A 16,977-nucleotide genomic window follows, 5' to 3' on the forward strand; every position below is an offset into this window, starting at 1 on the left:
GAACTCTTTCTTTTGAGTCTAAGAACACAGCCCTAGGTGCACACAGCCAGGCATGAATCCATGCTCCAAAAGGAAGCCCAGTGCCTCACACTGGCTCCTTCCAACAAAAGTTGTCTCAGTACTTGTTAGCTATGCAGGACTGAACAAGTTGCCAAGCACCTAGTACAAGGAGACATATTGAAACACAGTAAGAACAAGTACACATAATGACTTGAAATTACCCAAACTTGTGGATTTCTTTTGAAGAAATGTACTTTGTCTTCCATTCATAACCACCTCATTTCAGCTGTTTGTTTTAGACTAAAACTCTTGTATACAAAAGCTGTTTATTTTAGTATTAGTAGTAGATAATGCCTGGAACAAATGGCTGGGGGAGGGGGCCATTATACAAATAATTGCTTGTTTGGTTCTGTAAATAGCATAAATATATATATATTCAGAACCCTCCAAGAAGTTCAGATTTGCAGAATACTTCGTTTGTCAGCTGCCTGCTCCACAATTCAGCAGAGAGAACTTAAGCAGCCGTGGTCCTCACACACAGGGGAACTTTGTTCTCTGCTCAGTTAAGGATGACAACCGCATCTGAAAACAGTGTTTGGAGCCAGGAGCAAATCTGTTCCTAAAGCTCAAACAATTTCAGCAAACACCCAAGAAGCCACAGAAACAGTCAAGAGTCAGTCCAGAACTGGGAATGTTAAGTGGATTTATTCTTTAGAAGAAAATCAAGATTGATTTTATGTACAGTAGCTACTACAAACAAAAGAGTTTCTTCATGCTTTGCAGTTCAGATCTCCATAAAAAACTATACAGCTGCACTCAAAAACAAAGGCAGCCTATGGCGGGGGGAAACCATGGGGGGACCATAACAATCTTCACTGTTGCTGGATTACCATACAAACACAAAGCTCTACTTACACACTAAAAAAAAAAAAAATTCAGAAAGGTCTAAATAATTGTATAAAATACCTTCAGAATCCTAGCATTTCAGAATTTAACATTCCACATTTACATCTCTAAACACTCTACACTGGAAAACACTGGGTTTACAGAGTCAGAGCTTCACAGCATCAACATCAGCCTGATGTACATATCAGAATTTAACATCCTGCCTTGCTTTAGAAGCTTGCATCAGATGCATTTCAAATTCACAGATAAGGCTGCAGGCCTATTTTTGAATGCTGCAGTGGCTCAACACTTTCGGAACATGGAGGCAGTCTCCAATTACCTGACACATACGCAAGTTCACAGAGGTACTCCTACTGACCAAAAATCAGCTGCTGAAAGCCAGTCTGCATTTCCAAATTTTGACATTTAAATGGTCACATTCCAGCACCACACCACATATGCAAATAGCAAAAAAAGAGCCACCCTGAGTCCGACACGCTACACAAAACTCCCAGGAAAAGAGGCTGCAGTATTTTAGCTGGACTTAGAAGGGTTAAACGTTACGTGTCTAGTACACATACTCACAGCGCTCTTTGAACAGATACAGGGAGACTAGTCACCATGACAACTTCCCGAATACTGGAACCCCAAGTCTTCAATTCTATTCTCACAGCACCTATCGCGAGTCTCACAGTTGGAAAGGAATTACTCCAAGTTAGAAGCATGACGACTGATGCTAATTTCACATTTTGTGGAACTATTTTCACTGATGACAGCAGAGCTCAAGGGACTTAATCATCTACAATATACAGCTGCCTGCACTCAAATGAACAATTGCTGTTAGCAAAGCAAGTATCTTTCTATTCCCCCTTATGAAATACAAAGCTTTGCAGAAGCATCACAACAGTTCTTAATAGCCTTGATTCAAACTTCTAAACATTTTGTTCTCCATGAGAACTAAAGTCTCCTGAGGTCCTCCTTTTGACCTACAGTTGTTGCAGGACAGAGGATTCATTCCAGCTACCTTTGCTGGAAGGAAAATGAAACATACACAGCCTTGTTAGAAGAGCAGCACCGATAAACTAGAGAAGACTGTCTGAAGGGCAGAGGGTAAAGAAAAAAAAAAAAAAGGTAGTTTGCAGTGGTGAGAGTTCCAGCTTGAGACAATGGATATCTTATTACTAAACTGCAATTCTTAAACACTCCTGTTGCTGTTACCCGGAGAAAGCTAGCATTCTGTATTTTAAGAACAGACATAAAAAAATATAGTGGATTTTAACCCTGTACTACAGATCTATGAGAACATAAGTATGACTCAACCTAAGGAGGCACTTTACAGCAAAAGTACATTTGCTAGCATTTACAGAGAGCAAAGATGAGGCTTTCTGGTTAGGCACGATCAGCCCTCCATAATTTCATCTCCTTGTGTCTCAGCACAGAGACTACCTTCTAATTGTTTCCTGTAGGGATTTTAACAACAGGTTACTCAGCAGTTTCTCACTGTATAGAAAATAAGAACAGTTCTTGGGACTACAAAGAAATAATTTAAGATTAAGCAAACAGGACAGGCAAAATAGTTATTTCACATATTATATCTAGTTAAGTTTTCCTGTCCACACTACCTCCAAAACCACAGACAAAACAGACTACATCATTCTCCAGTTGAAAACCTGTAAAAAGCAAATACAAGACGGATTTCTCTGAACATTCCTGGGGAGCAGGGCGTGAGGGGCAAAAAGCAACCATTTGCAAAGACAAGCAAGTGGTACGATAAAAACCACAAAAATCAGCCAAGAAAATCAGAAGCTGGTGTAGAAAATAAGTCAAAATGATATCCCTTTAAAGCAAAGGCATTTTTTAAGATGAGTAAAGCATTATTCCAAAGATGCACAGCACCTTTCATTAAATTGTCAGTTAAATACAGCCTTTCAATATTTTCTTCTATCTGCCATTCTCCTTGCCATTGATGGCTTAAGAGCATATTTTGTTAGAATGACATGAGGATTTTTGTCTAAATTCAGTGCCTTATATTGAAATGGCTATAGCACTGCACAGCACATACAGGACATTAATCACTTTATTGGCTAAGTTTATAAGAGAACAGCTGCCCAAGTTTTAACGATAAAATACTATCCGATTTTCTAATGGGGTAATAGAGAAGAGGCAAAGAGAAAGTAGAATTGAGGGACAAAACCCAAGAAGTTAGGACTGTAAAAGTGTTCTCAATAAACAGAAACATCATATGAGCAGACTGAATTTCAGAATTCATTTATAACCTTATTACTACTAGAATTTTTGCAGGAATAAACAAACCTCTCAAGGGGAAGGGGCGGGCAGCAGAACAGAGGCTCAGTCCTCTGCGCCCCAAGGAAACTTTCTTTCACAATCTTAGCTTCAGATGAGTCCCAACTCACACCAAAATATTTAGCAAAATGGAACAGAAGGCTTGAAGGTTTTCACATCAGAGCTTCTTTCTTCTTCCTCAGCCTGAAATCAAATTAAAACCTGTATGACAGGATGCTTTTGTACCGCTGCTTATTTAGCGACAAGTCTAGGACGTCAGAGGAAGATGAGTGGTAGAGGTAAAGTTATCAGGGAAATAAAAAATGAGAAATGAGCAAGGTTATAGGATCTCAGCATTACATTCAAACCTAAGCTTTTATCACAGCTATTTGCCATTGCAACAGAAAGAGGCTCTGCACTTCACAGAGGAAGGAGACAGCTTGAGGAAAACATGCCAGGGAGCAGCTGGTAACAAAAGCTGATGGAGGGGGGGGGAGGAGGAGGAGGAGGAGACATTTTACATGGGCTTTCATACGCAGTTTATATACCGAAATCAACAGAAGTGGACAACATCATCTCAGGAGCTGGATAAAGCTAAACCTACTTGCTTTAAAACAAACAAACAAACAAACAAACAAACTTGAAAAATAAAGAGATGCTTTTAATTCCAGTTATTAGGAAAATATTTTACCCACTTCAGATTTATGGCACTCAGTCCACATTGCCTTCACGGACTTATGGCTCAGCTACATGTAAACAGTCATATAAAGGCAAAGTTACACTGGATTATTGCACTAGGCAAATCTTACCACCTCTACATAACATTAAAAATAACTCCCCAGCTTAAAAAACAAGAAACAACAAAACAAACTACAGTCACTTCTCCTGAAGTATTATACATGTGCAATAACCTAAGTTGCTGTCCAACCTTACAACTCACTGACTTGAGGGAGAGCTGAAGACATCAAGAACTGCTAGGTGCTCAGAATCCAGAAGGATTTAACCCCTAAATAAAACACCTTTAAGTATAAGCTGCAACTAGTAAGCCTCACATCAAGCACTGAAAAAGTTTCAATGTGGTATGTTAGGAACTATTTTTCATAGGAAGGAATAAGAAATAAACAAGGGAGAAATAAGAGATGCTGGAGTTATTTCCATCCCAAAACTTGCTCTGATTAGGTGAGAATTTTGTCTCCCTGATGACACAGAAGTAAACATCCCTGAAGTACCTGAAGCACACTGATGGGAGTGCTGGTAGACACAGGGAATTACTGTAACAACCATTCTCCTCTTTTCAAGCTATTGAAAGAGGAGATTTCTAGTAGCATGCTCAGCGTCACTTGGCTGAAGCATTCCCTGTAGATTAATTCTGCAACCACTAAGGGAGCCTGCTGGCAAGGCTTCATTTGGAACATTTTGCCTCAATGCACCCTGCATTAGAATACTAAAACCTTAAAATAAAACATTTTTCCAAATACTGCAGAGCCATGCCAGAAAACAAATAGCAGTTTCCAGGGCAGGCAGCATCTGAAAAAGGAGGCCTGCCCAATGAGACAGCTCACAACTGCAATCAATAGGGAAAATAATCACAGAGTGGCCGAGGTTGGAAGGGACCTCTGGAAATCATCTAGTCCAACCCCCCCTGTTCAAGCAGGGTCCTCTAGAGCATATTTCCCAGGATCACATCCAGGCGGGTTTTGAATATCTCCAGCAAAGGAGACTCCACTACCTCTCTGGGCAACCTGTTCCAGTGCTCCATCACCTTCACAGTCAAGAAGTTTCTCCTCAGGTTCAGATGGAACTTCCTGTGCTTCAGTTTGCGCCCGCTGCCTCCTGTCCTGTCGCTGGGCACCACGGAGAAGAGGCTGGCCTCATCCTCTCGACACCCTCTCCTTCAGATACTGGTACACATGGATGAAATCGCCTCTCAGTCTTCTCTTCTCCAGGCTGAACAGGCCCAGCTCTCGCAGCCTTTCCTCAGAGGAGACATGCTCCAGTCCCCTCATCCTCTTTGTAGCCCTCCACCGGACTCTCTCCAGTAGCGCCATGTCTCTCTTGGACTGGGGAGCCCAGAATTGCACACAGTACTCCAGATGTGGCCTCCCCAGGGCTGAGGAGAGGGGCAGGATCACCTCCCTCCACCTGCTGGCAACGCTCCGCCTAACGCGGCCCAGGAGACCCTTGGCCTTCTTGGCCACAAGGGCACATTGCTGCCTCATGCTCAACCTTGTTGTCCACCAGCACTCCCGGGTGTCCTCCTCTGCAGAGCTACTTTCCAGCAGGTCAGCCCCCAGCCTGTACTGCTGCATGGGATTATTCCTCCCCAGGTGCAGGACCTTGCACTTGCCTCTGTGGAATTTCATGAGGTTCCTCTCGGCCCAGCTCTCCAGCCTGTCCAGAAGTCTTCTGGTGTGTCAACCACTCCCCCCAGTTTAGTAGCAAGTTTGCTGATGATGAGCGTGCACTCTGTGCCTTCCTCCAGGTCATCGAGGAATACATTGAACAAGACTGGAGCCAGTACTGACCCTTGGGGAACAATGTTAGCTACAGGAAAAAAATAATCCTCTGTCAAGAAACCCTGAACACACCCAACAGCACACAGCCAGGCAAAGATGAGGAAGAAAGAGAGAGGCAGCATCAGGATCAATTTTCCCTCCCCTCTAATGCCAGAAAAAGCCTTGGTGTAGCACAGCAACAGAAGGGCGCGCTGTCATTAGGAGTCCAAAGGCTGTGCCGCAGTACTGCTGGACATTCACAGCTGTGCCTTGTCTGCCTAAACGGTGCCTCTACATCAGTTCTGCCCCAGAAGACCAGACTGAATACAGGTACACCCAGCAACTTTTTATTACATGCTTGAGAAGGGAAGGTTAGATGCTGTTGGGTATTTCCAAAGAAGACAGAAGTCCTTTCCTCACAAAATCAGCAGGTTTAAAATAAAACTGCTTGTTGACTTTTTTTTTTTTGAAAAATAAATTCATAAAAAAGGGAAGGCTTGGAGAAAGCAAATCAGTGATGGCAAAAACTGCAGCAGTGGCACCTCTAAAGTACAGCAGGAACTCTAGCCAAACACAGCAGCAAATTCAGAGCCAGTAGGTGAGGTGTCAAGAGGAGAAATTAGAGACTGCATCTCCCTGGTAGATCTTGGAAACGTGAGAGGCAAAGAACAGAAGTGCAGAAGATCAAGAGACTTCCCTCTCTTACTCCTTCCTTGTTAGTGAGGAAAAGGAAGGCAAGACAACAATCCCCCTTTTCTCTATCCTTGTGTGCAGCGGTTGTGGTAAAAGTAAGTCTCTTGGTTAGTGAGCGACTCACTAACTTGAAGACTACTACAAAGCAAAGCTAAACAGTTTCCCAGCTAACACCTCTGCATGCACACTGGTGACTGAGGGGTTAGACTGCACTCTAGAGAAGGAGGTGTAAGAGGACATGTGGAAACAGCCAGTAAAGGGAACTTCACATTTAAGGAAACTGCACAAAAACAGTCAGAGGAAAATACATCAGTCACTTGAGAGAACAATCTTATAATTAAAACAGCAGCTGCGAGGTCCCTAGGCAAACAGCACTGGCTGGGAGGGTCTGAGCAGTGTCTTCAACTGTTCTTTTAATGCTCTTTCTCACAGGCCTCTGACCAGGGAAAGGACACCAAGTTACATGGACCTAGATCTTGATTCTGGGAGCCAAGAGTTCTAGCTAAGCACAAACACCGAGGAGCACCGTTGTGCTAGAGAAGTGACAGAAATATGGGTCTGCAGAGAAGTATGTACAGCTCCTGCCCAAAAGCTGAATTCCTTGCATACTGGGAAGAGTATGCAGATATACTTGGGAAAGACTCAAACAGTTTTTATCTGAACAATAAAAACTGTGAGTAGCTATAATAAGTAAGCATTTAAGTTGTCTTTTACTCTATTATTAACTGATCCAAGGAAATGTTTAGAGAACTGAGAAACTGAGATTTTCTTCAGTGAGTGAATATAGTGTACCTAGCAGGGTAACAGAGCACCTAGGAATGATGCTTTAATAAAGATACTAAACCCCAGCTAAGGGATGATGTTGAAAATAGTTTTGAGAAGGTCACTGCAGAAGGGACAGTCAGCACACTATGCTGCAGCAGGACAACAACTTTCAGTTCAGCTTTCATATGCTCCTTGAGAAGCTAAAAGGAAGAGATCAGAGTGCAGATCTAAAACTTCCTCCTCATGATTCTCTTAACATAAGGTGAGGGTAGGAAAAAAAAAAAAGCTTTTATAAACTAATAAAACACCCTTCCAAACAAAGCTATTTGTTCAGAAACACTTTATATTTTTTCCTCAACACACGTTCCTCCTTTCTTATGGGAGCAGCAGTAGGTGAAGACCATTCCAGAAAAGAAAGCATTTAATCACGTGATAATCAGAACGAGAACATTACATTCACGTCCTCATAGTGAAAGCAGCCCAGACCCTATTTCTGGTGCATGCTGAGCACCTTATCATATGGCAGTAATGGCATTTGTGCCCGTCAAGCATTCTTATATAAGGAGGCCTCCACATGACTCATTCAGTAGTGATGCAGTACAGAACAAGACAGGTTTCTCAAGCAAGCCAAAAAAACAAGCTAAACAAGATTGTTTCAGGTGTAAGCATATGAATAATTAGATATTCAGAAGAGGATCTATGACACAGTATTGACAAAATGATAGATCCTTCTGTGGAGGACACAAGGTCGTTCCTCATGTGAGCACATACACAGCCCGTTTTCATGCGTAGCTCCACCATATCTACTTGTCCAAAAACCTGCAGAGCTTTTCAAGCAGAAGAATTTCTGTCCTGCTTCAGTATTTGGGAAAGGATAAGGACAAAATACAAGTGGGTAATTTAAGCAATTAAGTGGCAAGTGATCTGTGTAGTTGACTTGCAGCCATGAGTAAGGTGCACAGTTTTGCTTTGAGTCAGCTATTCCATCACAGCTCAAATTACAGGGGCTAGGATAACCTTCCACTGTACCTTGGGAGAAAGAGTGCATGCAGAGAAGAAAAAGCATTCTGGGGCCTCAAGGGAAAGGCAGGCTTTTTCATTCTCAGTGAAGCCCTCTAGTTGTAAAGAGTAATGGTGGTGCTCTGAAAGGAAATGGCAACCGGCCTCCTCAATAGCAGTTTTCAAGAGTGGGGAAGAAGGATGAAAGTTGGGAAGAAGGATGACACTGGAAGCCCTGAGGAAAAATGTTATAAAGCTGTTCCCAAACTCTGCACTTTTCCCAGAACATTAGTAAGAAGGTTTATTTGAGGGTCTTTCGAACCTGGCCAAAACAAAGCAAAACGCAAGTCAAACTTGGTTACAAACCCCTCTGGGGGCTGAGTTCTATGTGCTAACAACAGCTTCCATTACATCTCATGTAAAACTGGGGGTAGGAGAGCCAATGTCCAGTATCATGGCACAAACAACATTCCCAGGGAGTAGCTCTTGCTCTTCATAGGTAGCACACTTGGGGAGACTGATGCATTCATTAACTTGAATATGAACCTTATAAAAAAACACACAGGTGACAACTGGACCTCAAATGCTGAATCAAGCAGACATTTTAAAGTCACTAAGAAGGTCTGTATCCAAAGCTTTTGCAGTTCTCAATTTCTCTGCTTGCTTGGTCAAGTGTATCACTCCAAGCCACACACAGACCAACAATAGAGAGCTATCCAGAGCTGGCATTAAACATATTGACTCACATTGCAAAGGCCAATGGCATCCAGCGAGTAAAAACTCTCTCTGCTTATATAAACCAGATTTATCTTCTATAGTGATTTAAAAAAAAGGGACATTGCTAAGGTCTTACTATACCCAATAGGAACTGCCCTTTTAAGAAGCATTTAATTTACTATGATAGGCCAGAAAAGTGATGTTTCAGCTCAAGGATCCCAAATAATAATGGAAATAAACTACTATGATGCTTTGATAAAAGGAGAATAGAATATATTGCATCCAAAGCTTTCAGAAACTGGACATGTGCAAGCAGAGGCTGCCTTCTCTTTAGAGCTCACAAACAAGATGCTGATAGAGACAGGGTTTCCTTACCTCTCAGTTGTCCACTTTTCCCTGACAGATCTGCAGAAAAGAAAGAACCCCTCAAACTCTTTACTAGATGTCAGGTGTACAACAGCAGCAATAATACAGAGCTTACTTTATAAAGAGTTTCACTTCTAAAGTTAAGTCTTTCAGAAAAAAATAAGTTAGAGCTGAAAGGAGAATCTGTTTCATACTACATTTCAAAAACTTGTGTTAAAAGTTATCCTTGGCCAACACAGTAAAAACACTTTACCTCCAAAGAGGCAAAGTACTTGGGCACAATTACTCTATCCCTTCCCCTCCAGGAATTATGGACTAGGGAAACTGCTTGAAATGAGAGATGTCCCAACCACAAAATAAACCTAAAGCGTATTTCATTTTGCACTGATAATGGCAAGATCTGTTTTCTGGACAGATGGAAGAAGCAACGCATGATACAACATGCGTTTCAAATTAGGGCATGGGGGTGGGAGGGGATGATAAGAAGGGTGTACTTAGAAATATGAGATTTACAAAAGAGCTTCTACATAACACTCCTTTTTGTAGTTTTAGGACAGCATTAGGTACATATAAAAAAAAGACAGAGGGAATGAGAGGTTTTGGAACCTTGTAACAGAATATCAAGCCCTTCACCTCTCTGGATTACAGGTTCAAAGCCAGGCCATTAGAGAGCAGGACAGTTCTTTGGGTAGTACACACAGAGCCCTTAATAATCTTACTCCAGTTTGTAGCTGACAAGTGCTCACATCACAAGAAACTATAGTACCTCAGCCAGCTGCTTCAGCCAGGAGGCCAAGCATTAAATGTTCACAAAGTCCGTCCCTTGATATGAAGGTACTTGGTCTTGTCAAGGCACAGCTAAAGCATGCTGGCAGAGACACTTGCACTGTCAGTATTATATCCCAGCTATTTCAGAGACACAGGAAATTCGATTGCCAAGGCTGTCAAGAATATCAGCAGTATCAAATTCACTGAAACTGCAAAGCTGTTCAATCTGATTATCCAAAAAGCATGCAATTTAGCAGAAGCAACAGAATTAGAGACTACTAAAGCATATATTGTCAGGAAAAAAAAAAAACAAAAAAAACCCAGTATCTGACTGTATAAAATTCACTACATAAGAATGGGTTCCACTGCCTACAGAAGACAGGAGAAGGTTTTAAATACATTAGTGTACTGTTATTTCTTTTTTCTAGAAAAAGATGGCAGTATTGTCTTGCTATAAAATAGTGGGTACAGGGACAAAACTTTTTTAGTTATAGACAAAATTGGGGTTTTTTTTTGTTTTTGTACCATCACACACAGATGCTCCTTTCAATCATACCTATTATTCCACCACTTGTTTCTAAACAATGGTTAAAATCATTTATATTAGAAGACAATTCCAACTCAAAACAACAATCCCTGTTCTATTCTTCATCCATTTCTGTTTAGTAAATATTTATCCCAAGGAGCAGTTCTATAGCTCCCAACTGAGGCAGGTTCTTCAGAGATAAAATGTCTCTTCAGGGAAGCTTAGAAGTGTCAAGTAACTCCTCCAAGGTAAACCACAGAAGCTCAGCCAGACATCCAAACAGATGAATGATACCACAATCCTCTAGTTCCAGAATTTGCTACTCCAATTTCACAACCATTCTGACTTTTCTGAGTCACTGCTTCCCCATAAATATCTGCAGATCAGGTGTGCTCTTGCATCAGTTCTTAAAACGATGATACTAGTTCTGAGGACTATTATACAGTTAGGAATTGAGCCACACTGCTCCTTTAAACTCTAAATTCAGCCAGCTTCAGCCCAAAGCGTCCAGAAGCACCTGATTATCTCGGATGAAACTAAATACTAACTGTTCCAGCCCTCAGGTTGGTTCTGGTGAGGATGCAGGATCTGAATTAGATCGTTTCTGTCAAACCCTTGGGGCCACTGTTTTGCACTGAAGATGGTGAAATCTATGACAGATTGAAAATCACCCCAGGACCTGTACCATACCAGGCAGTGTTACGTTTTAACTGCAGTGAAGGGATGCAGGAAATAGCACAGCGTCACTCCTTGGCTCTTAATTATAATCTTGTGACACTATAGTTAATGGTCTGTCATGGGCTCCATCGTACACCCTGATGTTTGCAGGGGGCAGACAGATGAATCTGTACTCTCAACACCCAAGTACCAAGTCATAAATAGCTTTAGTCTGGAAATAACGTTACTGTTCTTTTGTTGCAGACCCCATAGTACTTCCTTTTAGTACCAATCAATCCTTGCATTAACCCCTGCTGTGATGATGGAAAATAGATTTGGCTGTTTAAGTAGGATATACAACCAGAGCTATGTTTGGTAACGGTCCAGTTATGCTTAAGGATTTGCATGTCTTGTGATTACATCTGACACCAACTTCTTTAGCATCTCTCTAGTCAGAATCTCCAGGAGACCTCTGTGATTTTAAGGAACAGTCAGCACCTTTCGACTACCATGAATGCAAACCCTAATAAACCGCATTATATTTTCAATTAAAAAAAAAAAAAAAAGAGCCCCTCCCTCCCCAAAATTGATTTTTCTATTAACAATGATATAATGCAGAGTTCCTTTTCTCTATACATTACAAGATTTCAGAGTTGCAGCTCAGTAAGAACTGTGAAAGCACAGATCATTCACCTTATCTAAAGCTACCTGTAATGTCACAGGACAGAGCTTTCGCCCACCACCCCTTCCAAAAGCCTTACCGTTGCTGTAGGCATAAGGGGATTCTGATGCTCCATCTTGAAGGCTCTCCAGGATTTCTCCTTTACCAACATCACTGTCTCCTACCAACAAGAACTTGAGCAGATAATCATAGCTCTTCACAGGGCTTCCCTGGGTTCCCATTCTCCCTCTCATTAGTGAAGAGGCACAAACCGCATACTAAACACACAGCCAGATTGAAGGGAGCTCCAGTTCCAGCCTCTGAGTTTTTAAAGATAAATGTATGAGAATGATTATCTCTCTCCCCCTTTCAAAGGGAGGCAGAAAAGGAAAGAGAAGAAGGAGGTGATCTCAGAACGAGCCCTCCATCTTCCCCATCTTGCATCTAATCTTCTCTGCCAAGATACGCTCAGACACCTGGGGGAAGGAGGGGAGAGAAGAAAAAAGAAGAAAAAAAAAATCTTAGTTCCTTCACCCGTGATTAGCATCTTATTAATTAAGCAAGCATTCCTCCCAGCTGCTGACAAAGAAATCGCACTTGATTCTCCTCAAGGCCACTGAAGTCGGAGCAACAGCTCCCAGCGCGGAGCCCATCACCCGCCGGCTCTGCGGAGAACACGGTGCGGCAGCGGCCCACCGCCCCGCCGGAGCCGCCCGCGAGCGGGGCCTCGCCGCGGCGCCCCAGAGTGCGGTCGGGGGCCCGGGCGCCAGGCGCCGCGAGCCTGCCCGCCCGGTGCGGCCCTGCCCGCCCCAGGCCTGGGCCCGCCGCCTCCCCCGACCGAGCTTCAGCCCTGCCAGCGGCGGCCGGGACCCAGCGCGCCCCCGCCTCTCCACGGAGCCCGGCCCAGCCCGCTGCCCCTCCCGCGGCCGAGGGAGGCCTGCAGTGGCAGGCTGCCGCCGGTGCACTCACCTCGCGGCCGGGCGTGCGCCCCGGGGCCGGGGCAGCTCCGCCGCCAGGACGGCCGCACCTCCGGCGCCACCAGCTCCGCCTGACGCCGCCGCGCAGCACCCGGGCCGGCCGACGGTGAGGCCGCAGCGAGCGCCCTGCTCGGCTCCCGGTCTCCATAGGCTTGCCGCCACGTCCGTCACCACTGCCACCACCCCACCACGCCTACTCCCACGTTTCTCCTCGCCCCTCCCGCGCTCTTCTGGCCTATCGGAAGCCACGTACGAAAGAGGGGGCGGGACTGCCAGGCTGCATCGACCGACCGTCTGTGGGAGGTGCTGAAGGGCGCAGACTACAGCTTCCGGCGTGCCTTGCGAGGCCTGGCCGCCGCCGCTGAGGACGCGCTCGAGCAGGGCATGCTGGGATTGGGAGTCGGGGAGCTCCCTGCGGGGCGGGGCGGGGCACATGTGGGCGGAGGAAGCGGCGGGGGGCGCAGGCCGGCTGTAGGGCAGGGGGAGGCCTTCAGGGGGGTAGGCCGGACGTGGGGCAAGGGGAGACTAGCAGGGGGCAGGCCGGCTGTAGGGCAGGAGCAGGGGGAGGCAGGCCAGGTGTGTGGCAGGGGGTGGCCATCGGGGGGCAGGACGGGTGTGGGGCAGGGGCAGGGGGAGGCTGGCAGGCAGGCAGGCAGGCATGGGGGCAGACCAGGTGTGGGTCGGGGGGAGGCTCGGTGTGAGGTAGGCTGGAGGGGGGCAGGCCGGTGGGGAGCCCAGCTGGTGGGGACCGCCAGGCTCCCGCGTGCTGCCGCGGCAGGGATCAGCCCCTGCAGCTCCAATGAGGGTGCCTGAAGTGCATCAGCACACCAGGCTGCAGCTTCCCTGTGGTATGTTGAAATGCCTTTGCAGAGAGGGTCATACAGAAGTCTGCCCCAGAGCAGAGTGTGGGAGAGAAGAAAGATCACAGGAATTTAACAGCTGGGCTCCCCAGGCCAGAGGGGAAAAGAAGAAAGCAGATTAATTCTTTGTCTTGGGCTCTGATTCACCTGGGCTCTTAAGGATGTGTTTAAAGTCAGGCATATCATTAAGTGCTTTACTGAATCAGGCTCTCAGTGCGAAGATGAGAGGAGAAACTAGCACAGAGCAAGTGTGATCCATCTCAGCCATATGTCGCTGAGGAGAGGGAGCCAGGTCAAGGTGGGAAGGACCATGTAGGGCCTGATTCAGGGCTGGCGGAGCCAGTGGGACTCTTCCCAGTGGCTGCCACAAGCTTTGGACTCGATACAGCTTTTCACACGCTGGACTCGTTCCAGCCTGTGCCACTTGCACCCACTGCCGGCTTGCATCCCACTGCACATCCCACTCACTTGCCCTGAGGGCTGCACAGGGCTGAGTCAGGCGATGCTGCAGGCCTGCAATGGCTTTAAGGAGAGATCTAGCCCTGCAGGCCAGCTTTCAAAGGTGGGCTAAGTCAGCAGGCTGATCCTGACAAACAGCCTGCCTGCCCTGTGGGCTGAGCAGCCTGAGAGACTTGGGATTAAAAGTCCATTGTGATGGAGAATAGCCTGGAAAGGAAATCAAATTGTTCTATTCCGATCCCCTAAGGCCGTACTATCAGTGATCTGGAGGGAAAGGAAGGATTCCTATGTTTGGAGAATGAGCTCAGTTCCAAGAGGAATTGCTTTAAGGCCCTAAACTTGGGGGGGGAACCACGTCTCACCGTTCTTACTGCTGTTCTTACTGCTCCAGCCTGCAGCTCATCCATCAGGCTGTTGGGCAGTCACCAGGCAAACCGCACCATTAACTGTGCTGTAGATATCTGAGGGAGTGAATTCGTCCTCCTAACCACCAGCAGGGATGGGAACATCCTGCAGCCCTGTTTCAAAGCCTCATTCTTTTCCTGTCTTTTCTTTCCTGGCTCATCTCATTTGCATTTCAATACCAGATAGTACCTCCAGGCTGTGGCCATCTCAGAGCAGCGCCGGTGTCTGCACTCAAACATCTTGACCATTGGGCACCCTGACAGCGCGGCACCCCAGCATCTGCTCAGCTCAGCTTGCTTTGCAAAGGAGACTTGCAGGAGTGGGTACCTAGCTTGTTCCTCTCCTTCTGGGGGGCCAGGGACTCCTTGGCTATCATACTGTAAGCACTCTGGGCTATGAGAGCCCTCTGACCCCCCCCAAGAAGTGGGGCACAGATGGGGTGCCACAGTGTTATTGCCTGCCCAGGCTGTGTGGGGCCACTGTGGTAGGAAGGAGGGCTGGAGGCTCTGGAAGATCCTGGGGTCTGGCTGAGTGAGGATCCTCTCTCTTGCAAGGCTCACTGAGGTAGCTGTGTGTTAAACAATGGATATTGGCTAATCTTTTTAGAGCCAGCCAGCCCACTAATTAGGTTCCCAGCCTGGCTGCCTTGCTGCATGTAACAATTAGTCCCATTTAAAATGACACTCTAACCCACCCCCAATTTCCTTACTCCTCAGGGATTGAGTGGGCCTTGAACTCGGCAAGCACCAGGGAAACTCATCTGTATTCCAAGGAGGCTGCTGGCTCCTTCCGCTCCAGCCCTGCAACCCACACATCCACCTCCTCCTTTGGGGAGTTTCCAGTGATTTTGAGTGCTGGAGATCTCCAGAAAACACTACTGCATTAAAACCGCCTCCTCCTTTGGGGCGTTTCCAGTGATTTTGAGTGCTGGAGATCTCCAGAAAACATTGCTGTATTAAATCAAATTAACATTTGGGGTCAAGCCTATAGATTTCCAGGAGCAGAGGGTAGGTTGAGATGTTGCAGTAAGGCCAGGACTGCATTTGGCTGATAACATATCCTGGCTATGGGTTGCAGATTCCTGGTGCCGCTGCAGGGTTACAGAGTCTGAGAGGTTTCTTCCCGATGCACACATGCACACACCTGTGCATATCAGTGGGGTCTGGCTGCCCACAGTCCAGAGCAGGGCTCAACAGCACCCAGTCAACATTAGCCCCTCTGACTCCCCTTTTCCCCCAAATCTCTTTTACCTCCATGGCTCTTTTCTAACCAAATGTGACAGCAAAGATGCTGTAAGAGGGGACATTCCTACCTTTTTCAAGAAAATCCATAATTCGAAGGAGGGGATAGAGCACATCTGTACCTCTGTTAAGGGTAAGGCATGAACTCAACTTTTATTAGTCTTCAGAGCATCAGCTCTCATTCCCACATCCTGCTAACCCTGTGAGTGCCACTGCTTATTTTCTGAGGCATGCTCACATTGATCTCTGAAATCCCCTTGGATGGTTGGGGTGGGGAGAGGGGGAGGAAGATGGGATGGTTGGGAGGCTGGGGATGGAGGGCTGGATGGCCATGGAGGAATGGCAGTTTGACTGCTGCCTCTGTGTAGGAGGATTCGGCAACAGGGAAAAGGGGACTGTGGCAGACATGGGGCAAGGTCCAGAACAGCCTGGTGCCCCTGTTAGCGCAAGCCCAACTGGCCCAGGGATGCTTGCAGTGAGCGGGCTGGGCAGAAGCTGCTGGCTTCCTGGGGCTGCCTGCATTGCTGTGGCTTCCTGGAATTATCTGAGAGGGATGGAGAGAGGAGGAAAAAAATCACCTGAACCTAAACACCAGAACAATCCACTTGCCGCAAGCCAGCTCTACTAGATATAGCCAGGCTGGTGCAGCAAAGCCTGTGTCTGACTCCTCACAGCTGCCTGTCTCCATTGCATGCCCTCCACCTGGGGCTGCAGCACCTCCCTGCCAGCCTGGCTAGGCTGTGAGAGTATCTTTAGAAATATGGAGACAAGGAGAGATTATATTTTATCAGACACCAGCAGGAGGGACTTTAAAGGTGGCCTGCAACTCAGCACACTGTTGAAGCAGGGCTTGGTTTTTTCCTCAGCACATGACAGATAGTGTGGTCCTTTACTATGAATTAGATGACCCTCCAGTGTTAGGCTCTTTCACTGGACCTGGGAAATGGTAGGACCTGGGCAGAGGAGGTCCTTCCAGAAGGGTAAAAGGTGGTCCTGTGCCCACAATGGGGCAACAGGTCCCTGCAAGCTCTCCTGACACTGGCGGTGATGGGAGACAGTTGCTGTGTCTGGATGCTTGGAGAGACTGAGAGCACTCACAAAGCTGCTGGCAGCACCTTAATTCCTGGATGGCCGAGCTCAGAGGGTTGTGGTGAATGGCGCAGAGTCAAGTTGGAGGCCTGTAGCTAGCGGTGTCCCCCAGGGGTCAGTCCTGGGTCCAG

The 16,977-nt window shown here is 46.4% G+C and overlaps 1 protein-coding gene across 3 annotated transcripts in view; it reads right to left on the reverse strand.

The window, feature by feature from the left end:
* The window catches only part of RAB40C (RAB40C, member RAS oncogene family), a 44,883-nt gene extending 31,878 nt beyond the window's left edge, over positions 1-13,005 (reverse strand). Inside the window, exons 1-3 of one of the 3 annotated variants that reach the window (XM_068908522.1) lie at positions 12,785-13,003; positions 11,916-12,291; positions 9,213-9,242 (exon numbers count right to left, since the gene is read on the reverse strand). In XM_068908522.1, the coding sequence (XP_068764623.1) occupies positions 9,213-9,242; positions 11,916-12,069 (184 nt within the window). In that variant the 5' untranslated portion in view covers positions 12,070-12,291; positions 12,785-13,003. Of the gene's footprint in view, positions 1-9,212; positions 9,243-11,915; positions 12,292-12,412; positions 12,479-12,784 lie in introns of those variants that run through there. The other 2 variants (XM_009672085.2, XM_068908523.1) reach the window with 2 other exon arrangements.
* Positions 13,006-16,977: the final 3,972 nt, after the last annotated feature.

The sequence above is a fragment of the Struthio camelus genome, chromosome 15 (genome assembly GCF_040807025.1).
Source record: "Struthio camelus isolate bStrCam1 chromosome 15, bStrCam1.hap1, whole genome shotgun sequence".
In the NCBI taxonomy this organism is placed as follows: Eukaryota; Metazoa; Chordata; class Aves; order Struthioniformes; family Struthionidae; genus Struthio; species Struthio camelus.